General features: G+C 40.5%; 1 protein-coding gene across 1 annotated transcript in view; it reads left to right on the top strand.

The window, feature by feature from the left end:
• The first annotated feature begins 5,522 nt into the window (after nucleotides 1-5,522).
• Nucleotides 5,523-12,095, top strand: part of LOC100029004 (zinc finger protein 420) — a 30,189-nt gene continuing 23,616 nt past the window's right edge. Inside the window, exons 1-2 of the mRNA XM_007477695.3 lie at nucleotides 5,523-8,179; nucleotides 8,744-8,818. Of these exons, the coding sequence (XP_007477757.2) occupies nucleotides 7,958-8,179; nucleotides 8,744-8,818 (297 nt within the window). The 5' untranslated portion in view covers nucleotides 5,523-7,957. The remainder of the gene's footprint in view (nucleotides 8,180-8,743; nucleotides 8,819-12,095) is intronic.

The following is a 12,095-nucleotide window of genomic DNA, read 5'->3' as shown; positions in this document are numbered from 1 at the left end:
AGAGGTCTAAAGCACCTGGTACAACTCGGAGGAGAGACAAGAATCAGAGGGAAAACTTACAGGCACTTTATCTTGAAGTAGGTGGAGTATCTGGCCTGACCTTTGGGAAAGAGGCTGTTTCCATAATAGTCCCTTTCCTTATTTTCTGCCTCATTTTCCTGGTAACTCATCGGCTATGATGGAAACCAATCATTATTGGCAACAAATTCACTTATTATGGTCAAGCCAGCCAGCCTAGCTAAAGAAGCAGAGACTGCTATTGTGTCTGGTATCTTGTACCAGGTAAGTTGAACCACAACCACCATTTTGACTACCACTTCCTCTCAGATCTTGATGAAGATATCCAAGGATGCTGAACCCAAAGAAATTCTTATGGAGTATAGTTATGAAAAACAGCAGGAGGACATATACTCTGGATACACAGAACAGTCAAACTGTAGGAAAAGAGCATTGAAGGTGTTGAGAAGTTACAAAAACAAGTTTATAGAAATATTACTGGGACTGCCTCTGCCCAGGAGCAGAGATGATTGGGGAGGTTAGAAACTTCTTGGAGACAGTAAAAAACTGCTGCTGAGAGCATGGTAGTGGCCCAGTGTTTCCCAGGGTTTGATTCCATCCAAACAACTATATACAAAAAATCCACATAAAGGATTAATTGGAGATAAATCAAAAGAAGAAACACACTAGAATTAAAAGGTATTAAGAAAAACTTCCTTCCTCCGTATATATACAGGAGGGAAGGCAGTGGATTATAGGAATAATCTGTTAAGATTAAAATTGCCAAACTGTGGCATGTAAAAATTAGTTTTGCTCTGCTAGAAGTATTATATTTTTAGAGGTTTATTTAAGATTAAGAAATAAAGAAAATACAAAATAAGAAAGCACGTGCCTAGATGGGCCGAGTGGCCCATTCAATTTCACTTACATCATGAGAGACGTGTCTGCTTGCAAGAGGAAGTAGGAAGAAGAGCCCAGTAGGTGAAGAGCTCCTTTAAATAATAATTTGTGATCTCGTACTCAGGGAGATTAGAGAGAATTCTGGGAGCTAGCAAGGATTTCTGGGGATTGAAGTCTGGGGTTCAAGTCTCCATTTTTACAAATCTAGGGATAAAAGTTGACAGGGGAAGATTGGCAATAGGAGAATAATGGAAGAAATTGAAGAGAGTCCAAAGCATCTTGAATTACTGTACTGTAATAAAGTAAAATTATTAAATGTAATATTAATTAAATATTGTGGTCACTATTATAAAATTTATGCTCAAATCAGGAGCCTGTCAGTAGCTCTCAACAATGTAATTTTAATTAAAAAAGGGAAATATATGAAAAAAGGGAAATGTAAGAAGGGGATAGAAAATCTCACTTATATAGAAAAATACCTAACCTGAAATCCATAGTCCACCAAACCAGAGAAAGAGAGAGAGAGAGAGCATTCCACCCCCTACCTTTTATCTTCCACACCCCAATGTATGCATACAAAAATGGGGTGCAGGGTAAGACAAACTTAGGAAGTAATTTCTATCATCACAACACTAAGGTGTCGAGATGGCAAATGAAGGATAATGTACCCAGTGTAGGGTAATGATGTAAGAAAGACCTTGTCACAATAAAAATCTGTGATAAAGAGAAACCAAGTCACGAAACTCTGAACACAATCTATTGGCAAAGCTAGCAATTACCAATAATAGAAGACTGTGATCTTTCAGTGATCAAAGACACAGCTTTCAGTCTGTGAATTTCAAAACTACTCAACCCTGTTCAAACCATTCTTTAGAGGATGGGATTTGGCTATTTCCTGATCAATAACAATAGAGATACTTGGAATGACAGAATCAGGTCTTGGAAACTACAATCTCCAGCCTACTCAAGGTAACAGGATTTAGAAAGGGCTGCAGCAAAAGCTCAAGATTTAATTATTTGAGAAAATGGCCTTCAACAAACACGTGCAAAGGGGACAGACCTCTGGGAGGTCCTGGGTTAAGCTAGAGCCACCATTGGCACAGGTGAGACACAGGAAGTGAGGTAGAGGACAGCTGAGGAGGGTTTCCTTCTTCCTGTGTGGAAGAGAGTGTGGTGGTTGGAGCCTAGAGCTGGGAGTGGAGGGGTGCTCAGACTGTTCTCCATTTTGGTCACGTGAGTGATAGGGACTGATCTCTTTTCTTTGCCTCTGCTATCCAGGGCCTTGGGCCTTTGGCTCAGCTTAAGCAGAGTGGGTATTTAAGCCCTATTTCCTTCTCTCTCTCTCTCTCTCTCTCTCTCTCTCTCTCTCTCTCTCTCTCTCTCTCTCTCTCTCTCTCTCTCTCTTTAATACTTTTCTTCCTCCTGTTAATTAAAACACCATAAAAAGGTTGACTGCTGACTTGAGTTTTCATTTAGGAATTACATAGCTGAATTCCTTAGCGACCTTAAATTAATATATATCAGTCTTTTAAAGTGATATCACAAGTCAGAGCTACTTTTTATACAGTTTGGTGGTTACAGAATGCCCAGTGACACAAACTAAAGCAACACTATGATTAGTCCATAATTATACTGAATTGTAGAAAGGGATCTGCAGAATCCATGGTAACAGGGAAAGCATAAAGTTAGTCAACATCCTCTGGAAAATCCGAAGATGGATACCACCCCTATAGCACAGAAACTTAGTGCTAGGAAAAACATTTCCTGACCAAGTCAAATCATCTTCCATCTATTTTCTTTTTCTATGTCAAGTAGCCTGATCATTAGGAATTGCATGCACAGTCTCCTAGCAAGCCGTATACTACCAAGAAGTATAAAAATCTGGATAGAACAGACCAAAGTATATCCAGTTCTAAATCTAATACTTAGAAATAGGTTACAATGGTTACTGCTGTGATGAATAAAACTCTTTAATCCATCAGTAGTCAATTTTACAATTGATAGGTCAAGGTATTAGGTATCCAATCTAAATAATTTCTGTTCTGAAATCTTTAGTGTAGAGGTCACTCATCTTAGGTGAGAAAACAAAATAAAAATGGCAATTGAGAAGATCTCTGTGGTTTCAGTTTCATTCTATATCTGCTTTGATATTTTTCCTCCCAACATAACTAAAAGGAAAAAACACCTTTTGGTTGTCCTCAATTTTCATTACTAACTTCAATTTATTCTGAGTTTTAACATTCCTGATATAAATTTTTTTCAGGGCAATCCTATACTCATCTATATGTTTTTTTCTTATCTAGGCTTGTGTCTATGGTCTCTCTGTACATTTCTTTTTTTCAATCTAAATTGGATGCTGAGTTCATCCTGGATATACTTTGGTCTGTTCTATACAGACAAAGTTTATTTTTCCACTTGATTGGAATTTTCTTTCTTTGTCTCTTCAGGATTTCATTCCTGGGCTTTCCCCATCCCTTCTTCACTGACTTCCATGGGAATATATCTCTGAGAATTAAGATTGATTTTTTTTGTCATTTATTTATCCTATTTACAATTAATTGATAATATCTTTCAGCTGTTGAAGTCATGGTTCTTTCTCTCAGAACTTAATTCAGACATTTAGCTGGACTGTAATGGATTAAAGCTTAGAAACCTAGCTCTCCTGTTAATCACTGAGCTAATCTTGCCTCTAGGAATTTAATTTATTTTGGTGGATGTGGTTTAAGGCAACCAAGTGGGGCCTAATATCTTTCTATCACCAAACTTGTTTCAATAATGCCCCGTCTGGGGGTCAGCTGGGTGGCTCAGTGGATTGAGAGTCAGGCCCAGAAATGGGAGGTCCTGGGTTCAAACCTGACCTCAGACACATCCTAGCCATGTGACCCAGGGCAAGTCACTTAACCCCCATTGCCTAGTCCTTACCATTTATAGGAACTGCTAGCAGCTCCTATATAATGAACCTGTGGGTAGTGACCTGAGAAGGAGATTGGAGGCTAGAGGAATATGGATGAATAGATAATGCAGTTATAGGGAGAGGCACAGGAATAAAGATTCAGAGACAACAAGTTAAAACACGTGGGGAGTAGCAATCACCATTAATACCTCTCTAGAAAACAATAACAAGTAGAGAAATTATAAGTATGAGAAACAAGAGAACATGTTGGGAGCCCAGAACTCCGGGATATCTCCCATGGACTAGGTGGCCAATAGATTAATGAGAGATATGTGGGGCAACTACGTTGCATAAATCAGTCAGACATGAGGAGCAATATAGTCAAGACCAAGATCAAGAGTTTAAGAGGCAAGAGGGAGAAAGGCAAAGCAAGAGAAGTAAGAGCACGCCTTGCACATGTTCCCGAACTTTTACTGGAGATTTTAGGAATGTCAAGTGGGAGGCGATTAATAAATACATGACATGATATAGGTTTTGACATTGGTTGAATTGACAATCACGAAATCAAGGAGGAGATTAATCCCACATGTGCCTTGGAAAGGAATATGGTCTGACAAAGTGGGAGCTAGGACACTGTGGCCAGCAACGCCCCACCCAGGATTTCACTTGTCCTTTGGACTGTCCCTTTCCATACACTGATCATTAAGTGATCTGACCATGTGTCTGGTAAATGAATATATAGGATATAATATCAATACATCAATCATACTTCCAAGATGCTAACATGCCTGGTATGCTACACCATTCTTCTGCCTTAGAATCAATACACAGTGTTGGTTCTGTTCCTCCCAGAATTGATCCCGAATGCAAAGAAGGCACCACACCAGCAATGTAACAACAAAACGAACTTTGTTGCTAGCTCAATCTAGGATTCATGACCAGGAGTACAAGTCTGGACCTCACCCAGGGGTTAGTTCAGGGTTTATGTCCTGTTCGTAGGGAGCGGCCTTGCAGTTGCAGCTGTTGGCACACAATAAGCATAGGGAGCAGCCTTATGATTTATGGGGTCCTATGTCCATGGGGTCCAACAGTTCTGAGACAGAAGGTAAGGGTTTTAAAAAGAAAAAAAAAATGTCCTGTCTGCTATCCAAAGTCTGGGCTGCTATCCTGCACCTATATTTAAACAATGAACAATGTCTAGTCTCATATGAGAAATGTGTGTGTGGGTGGAGTGGGGGGCTTGGTAGCCCTTTCCAAATTTCCAGACAATTATGTTGTTCTCTGTCTAAGAGCTCTGCGATTAGTCTTGTTGACTTCAGTTACATTATGCCATCTACCCTGTTCTGTTGTTTGTTCTTTACTCACCAAAACCTGTAAGACAGTTTTTTTTTAATGTCCTTTTAACTCCAGGTCATTGGTATGAATGGAGGTAAACCATTGACCCATTTATTGACAGTTTCCATGCACCTAAGAAGAAATATTTTCTCTTTCTGAAAATTACCTCAGTTTATCCTTTAGTTAAATTTTACCCTTAACATCTCTGAAGTTTCCCTCTGATTTACTTCAAATCTGTTTTCTTAAAATCCAGAGTATAGTCAGATTATGTTTTTCTTTTGTAGTTTGATTCTAAAGTAAAAAAAAATGAAGATGTCAATGTATAAATTCTCCTATTATTTTATATTAAAATAGATTTTTAAATATTAAAAATTATATTACACATGAATATACTTTACAATATCAAAATAATTGCTTAAGTACTTTAAATTCAAAAAATTCAAAATCTTCCTGAGACAATGTATAGTTTTACAGTTATCCAAAAAATCCCTTTTAAAATGTAGATTTTCAATCCCTATGAACCATGACGGTCCATATCTTTACAGAAGAAGATAATAATGAAATATTTTTCCATGAATCAACTGTACCTGGATTACATTAGGAAAAATTTATAAGGAAAAACCCACTACATAAATCATTGTATGAGACAAATAAAGGGGGCTGACTTATTTCTAAGAATCACTTATCATATTAGAGTCATACCATGCTTTTGTGTTTTTTGAGAAAGTTTAAAACACACACACACACACACACACAAGCCTGACCTTCCATGTTATCATCAATATTGTGTATTGGCTCCAAGGTAGAAGAATGGTAATGTGGGAGAAACACACCAAAATAGCAGGGTCTCACCTCAAGAATGATACCCCCAAACTCTGTTCAATCCAGAAATAAGGAAAGAACTTTATTTAAAGAAGTGGTTTATAGTGGTGTGCTATGGCCCATCTTCACCCCTGCCACCTTACCCCAGAAGGGGGAGAGAAGTATTCCCTTTGGGCTTCTGGAAAGACAGGTGGGCGAAGAGAAAAAATGTCCTCAGCATGGTGGGGAAGGAGAAGGGAGCAGCTCCCTGTAATCCCTCTGCCTTTCTAGTAACAAATTCTAGTGGGCAATGGCTAGCATGCCCATAGAGAGTTTTCTGTGTGTCCTTTTGGCATGTGTGCCATAGGTTCACCATCACAGATCTAGGGGCTAGTCAGTTAGCCTTGGGGCTGACAGAGAAACCTAGGAACTAGTAAAGCAACCTCTTTGGAGGTGATAGTATGGAATAGTAGCTCCCCTGTAAAGTGGCAGCTTCAGTGCCCTGTTGTTCAGGGTCAGCATATTTACTAGAGCCTGGGAACTTGTCATCTTCTATTCCAAATTCAGGTGGAGGTATGTTTTGTGGTTTGTTGCCATAGGGAATAAGTAACATGTGCAAGTTTGGGGAATTCTTCTTGAATGCCAGAGTCCCCAATGCACGGGTTCCATATTCCCCCATTGTCATCATTTTTCAATGGGAGAGAAGTCTTGCTGCCCTTCTGCAATGAGAACATGGTGGGGGGGATGTGGTACATTGGAGGGCCATTATGGGCAATTAATTATATCTTACAGTTCTAAGTACAATACAAGTAATTAATAAAACAGACTAGGCACAAAGCAGAAGCATAGAGAATAGATAATTGATCAATCTGCAATTCATACTTAACTAATGCTGAAACTAATGGTTTTGCCTGTGATGTTTAACCAATACTAATGAGTGAGAAATGCAAGATTTCAGAGTATGAAGGTCCTTTTCCTATTACTGCCCCTCACTGCCTGCTGTCAGCCAATAAAGATTAAGTGATTTGCCCAGCCACATAGCTAGGAAGTGTCTGAGGAGATATTTGAACCCATGAACTCTTGTCTCTAAACTTGGCTTTCAATCCACTGAGCCATCTAGCTGCCCCACTTGATAAACCTTTTAACAGATGAATGTTCCACAATTCTTTAAAAAAAAAAAAAACACCTTTTCTTGACCTAGGGAAAGAGCAAAGAAATACAGACAAGATCATTTAAGAGGAAAATAAATCTGTGTATTCCATAATTTCCACTTTTGTGGTAGTTATGCATCACGACTACAAAAGAATGTCGTTTTCCTAAAGACTGACATTTTTCATTCATTTCCTACTTGTCTTGTTGAAAACAAAAATTCATGGCAAAATGATGAGATGATATAAAACACACTTAATATGATACATTTTATAAACTTGACTACCTTTTAATTTTCATGAAGCTGTTTTCTTCTCAAGGAATAGGCTTTTCACAGGCAATAAATCCTAGAGATCCTTCGGTTTTCAAATTTGTTTGAAGGGGGCCAGTGACATCACTGGGTGCTGTGTGAATTGATTTAAGTCAAGCAGGGTTGCACAAAGTTGTCAGTCTCTCTCTGTCTTCCAGAGTCATCACAGTCCTTTGGCTTTGTCAAGAAGACAAGTCAGGAAGACTGCTGATGGCTTTGGATGAAGTGGGTGGCCCTGAGGGCTTCAGTGTCTGACCAAGCTCTAAACACTCCAGAACACCTGGAACAAATTGTCCTCCCCTGCCCATTCCACACTGCGACGTCTTCACATGCTGGCAGACTCTCCCAGTCACTGAAGGGTTGGGGACCTGTCAGTTATCCTCCACCTGGCCAGAGCAGCCAGTTTACTGGGATGAGGCCAACGCTCTTGGCATAGCTTCCAGCCACAGGTAAGAGATAAGTGAAAGGAGACCCGAAAGGTGGATGGGCACATCGGGGCGACTGTTGATAGCCAGAGCCCCAGGCATATCTCGAAAATACCGCCGCCTCCAGACTACAATTCCCAGAGGGCCATGCGAGCTGAGGTAGTCTCCAAATTCTTTAGGGTCAGAGAAGGTTATTTCCGTATATGTCACTCCCACCAGCCCTCTCTCCAACTCTTTCTTACTCTATCAAAACCGTTTCCCCTTCCCTGTCTTGAGCTGACCCGGGTTGGGGTGGATGTGAGCCCAAAAGCGGCAGGCGGAAGTTTTGTGGAGCTGTTCCTCGACTGGTTGGAGAAACGGGGTACAAAGGTGAGGAGCGAGCGCCTTTGGCCGAATGGAACCCTAGAGAGACTTACTGTGGTTCGACTGCAATGCACTTACCGATATTGAGTTCCTGGAGGCGGGTTGTAATGTGAGCGGAGCCAGGTTCCGACCCCGCCTCCGACCTGCCCTTCCCAGGTGATCTCTGGGCTGGTCCTGATTCTCCACTTCAGAGACCTTCCACCTGTGGCAAGTATGAGATAGTGAATTTCTGGCTTTTGCCTGTGTCTGCCCAATTCTCCATACTTCCCGGGGCTTCATCTCTTCCTCCTGGCATCCCCCTCTTCTCCCGCATCCCTCCACCTTCTCTGCTGTTATCAGAGCCTCCCCCTCCTGAAGGCACCAGCTCGCTTCGGTTCTCCTGTTTTATTCCTGAAGAGATTCTGTCCTGGAGACAGTCACCTCCCGGAGAGCAAGCGCTGTTTCCTTCTGGTCCTTCCTCAGCTTCCTCCCTGGGGAGCCCCTCAGAGGAGAAGCGGAAATCTGTATCCTGTGTCGAGGAGAGACCAGCAGCCCGAGCCCTGCTTCTCATCGTGCTCATTTCCTCCCCAGCCGACTGCTGTAACCTCTGCTCGCTCCGAGGAGAAGGGGATGACCTCGGCGCCCTTGCAAGCCAGGCCCTGCCGGGTGAGTGCCAGTTGCTTCTTTCCTAAAATGCCATCTCAGGCCAAAGACCAAGGGGCACATTTCTTTCTCATGTGCTATTATTCTGGAAATTGTGTCCTTCTGAGAATTGTATGTTTAGGACTAAAAGACAGCATAGAGATTAGTTATCTCCCCAAAAAATTTACCTTAAATTTCCTTTTTTCTTAGCATTCATTTTTAAATTTTGAGTTCCCAGGTGTTCCCTTTTCTCCATCCCCTCTCCCATACATTGAGAAGGCAAGCAGTAGGATAAGCCATGGGCATGTGAAGTCATGCAAAACATTTGAAACCATGTTTCACAAGTTTAAAAATGTAACAGAAACTTTGAACAATGCAAAACATTTCCTAGACTCTGTCTTTAAGAGTTCACTAGTTCTCTCTTCCTTTTTTCATCCAGTCCTTTTGATTTTTCATTTATCTTCTCTTAGATCAAGTATTTAAGTGTTTAGCACATTGTCTCAACTTTGCTGTTATAGTGCCTAATGTTCTCTTCCAGTCTACTCACTTTTCTTGACCTCAGTTTATAGAAGGCTTCCTAGGCTTTTCTGCACTCACCTTTGCATATAATTTCTTATTGCGCATTAGTATCCCATTACAATGGTAAATCTCATCTTATTCAGCCACTTCTCAGTTCAGTCATTCATTTCCCCAGTATTAATGGAAAAGAAAACCTGCTGAAAATGTTTTTCTACCTTTAGATCTTTTCCCTTTTTTCCCCCTCTTAGGGATTGTTAGGTCAAAAGGCATGATTGAATTTTTTTTTTTTTAGTCCTTTGTACATAGTTCCAAATTGTTTTCCAAGAATGGTTGGAGGGGTACTGTATAGAATGCCAGACCTTGAGTCAGGAGGATCTGAATTCAGATCTGGCCTCAGATAGTTACTACCTGTGTGACTTAAACCCCACTGCCCAGCTCTTCTCACTCTTCTGCCTTAGAACTAATACTCATTATTGGTTCTAAGACTGAAGTAAGGGTTTAAAAAAAAAAAAGAGTGATCCAGGGACTGGAGGAGAAAGGATGAGAAGAATCCCTTTTGGGGTGGATGGTCCTCCCTCCTAGAACTCTGATATGTTGTACCTTTTCATCTAATCTATAATAGTTGTTTAAGTCTCAAATCCTTGATTGAAATCTGCTTTCTGGGAAGTACTGGCTTAAAGTGAAGTGATTTAGAGAATGAGAAGAGGTAAAAGTATAAAGGAAAAAACACTAGGTTATGTGTCAGAAGACTTGAATTAAAGACTCTGGTATAATTCTTTAATAGCTGCCTGAGACTTAAGTAATAATAATCAAAATGTTTTTAAGTAACATTACTTGAGGATGAATGAGGACAAAATAGAGCAGTGGGAAAAAATAGTAGTGTAGAAATAACAAAGCCTCCCCACCCCCAAGTAGTTCTGATAATAAACATTAGAAAAATATTTTTTAAAACCTAGTTTAGAAACAAACAAGATCAGAAGTAGTGAGAACCCTGTTTAAGGGTGGATGATGGTGATGAGGATGGTAGCCTGGGAGAAAGCTAAACAACTAAAATCTTCCTTGACTTTAGTTTTTTTCTTCAAAGAATGATCTTTGAACTGGGAAAGAGGACTCAAAAAGTGTCAACAAGAATATACCCAAATTAAAAGGAGACAGGCAGGTTCTCTGCTGAAAGAAATCTCTTTTATTTGCTTGACCCTTATCTTGTGTCCTTGAAAGGTCTTTAAGGACAGGGCAGGTACTAAAAGATGGAAAAAGGGGACTGTGCCAAGTTTCCAAAAGAATGGTTGGATTCTGCCAAGTTTATGTTAATGATTGCGAGTTCGAGTCTGATCCTAGAATACATTGGTATAAATGAGTGGTTAGAAAGCAGTTGGGAAAGACTGTTTTATTAGCTTCTGTAATAAAAATTAATCTTGGAGACTTTATACTAAATTTATAATTATTTATTAGTAAAGAGAAAGGAGAGAAAGAAGAAGGTTATGAGCCTAACTTTCCAAAGTCTCTAGCTGAGTTGCTACTTCATCAGGTTCTAGATTCCAAACTGGCCCAGCCCATTTTACAAGCTGTGACAAAGGGCCTAGCTAAGCACATGGTCAGGCCAGATGAATTAAGGCCAGCCAGAGACTGGTCTTGAGTTCAGGAAGGGATAGGTGCCAAAAAAGCACAAGTTCCTGTTGGTCCTGACTCTTATATCTCCCATAGTGTTACATCTAGTTGGGTTTTGACTCTTGATTTGACAATCTAGGTCAGTGATGGCAAATTTAGGACACAGGTGCCAAAGATGGCATGCAAAGAACTCGCTGTGGGCACACATCTGCCCCACTCTTTCCCACCTGCTCGAGTTTGTTACTAGAAAGGCAGAGGGCCTTGGATAGAGCTGCTCCCCTCCCCTCGTTACGCTTGCTGAGTAAAGTGACATTCCTCAGTTCAAACACCCCTCTCCCCAGCATCTGTATAATTGAAAATCTGTTACTCCCCAAAAGAACTACATTTCCTGGGAGCCCACTGACTTCCTGTCATTATGTACTTCCTGTAGACAGGGGATATTAGGCGGGAACATGGAGGGTCCCACCTCTTTGGCATGATGACAGCAAGCTTGGAAGTGGTGGTAAGCTAAGTATGGGGATTTTAAATGGGCTAATCAGACATGGGCACTTGGTCTTTATTTTTGTATCCCTATTTCTAATTATCATTAATAAATCCCTTTTAATATAATATTTTTATTATTGAAACTAAATTTAATTTTTACACAGCCCAATGGGAGCCCTTCCTCACTTTCCTATTTGTGGTAAGGGAGGGGGCAAGGCATACCCAGAATTAGAAGGGGCATAGCACTTGGTCTGGTGGATGGGTTGGGTGTAGAGCCCGGCACTCCATCTCTAAAAGGTTTGCCATCACTGGTCTAAGTCATGTGATCTGACATCCAGACATGTAATCACACCACACCAATGCAGGGTGGCTTCCATCAGCCAATTCCAGAAGTCAGAAATTTTACTGTCTCTCTTCATTCTATTTTAATGAGCATGTGTGAACTACAAGTTATATTTTTATGCTAATTTCACATATTACTGTAATGCTTTTTGCTATTTCACCACATTCATTTCTGGAAAGTCTTCTCTCTCTGACACTCCAAATTTTACCCTCCTTAATACCCAAGAAACACAATTATACAAAAACACTCATTATACTGACTCTACCTGACAGTTCATTAATGTGTTACTCTAATGGTCTCCATCTGCCATGCTTTGTAGAAGTGGCAACATTTTTTTCAACTACTTCG

The sequence above is a fragment of the Monodelphis domestica genome, chromosome 1, assembly GCF_027887165.1.
Source record: "Monodelphis domestica isolate mMonDom1 chromosome 1, mMonDom1.pri, whole genome shotgun sequence".
NCBI lineage: Eukaryota > Metazoa > Chordata > Mammalia > Didelphimorphia > Didelphidae > Monodelphis > Monodelphis domestica.
Note: the sequence above shows the minus strand (reverse complement) of the source record. Positions and strands in the feature narration are given on the sequence as shown.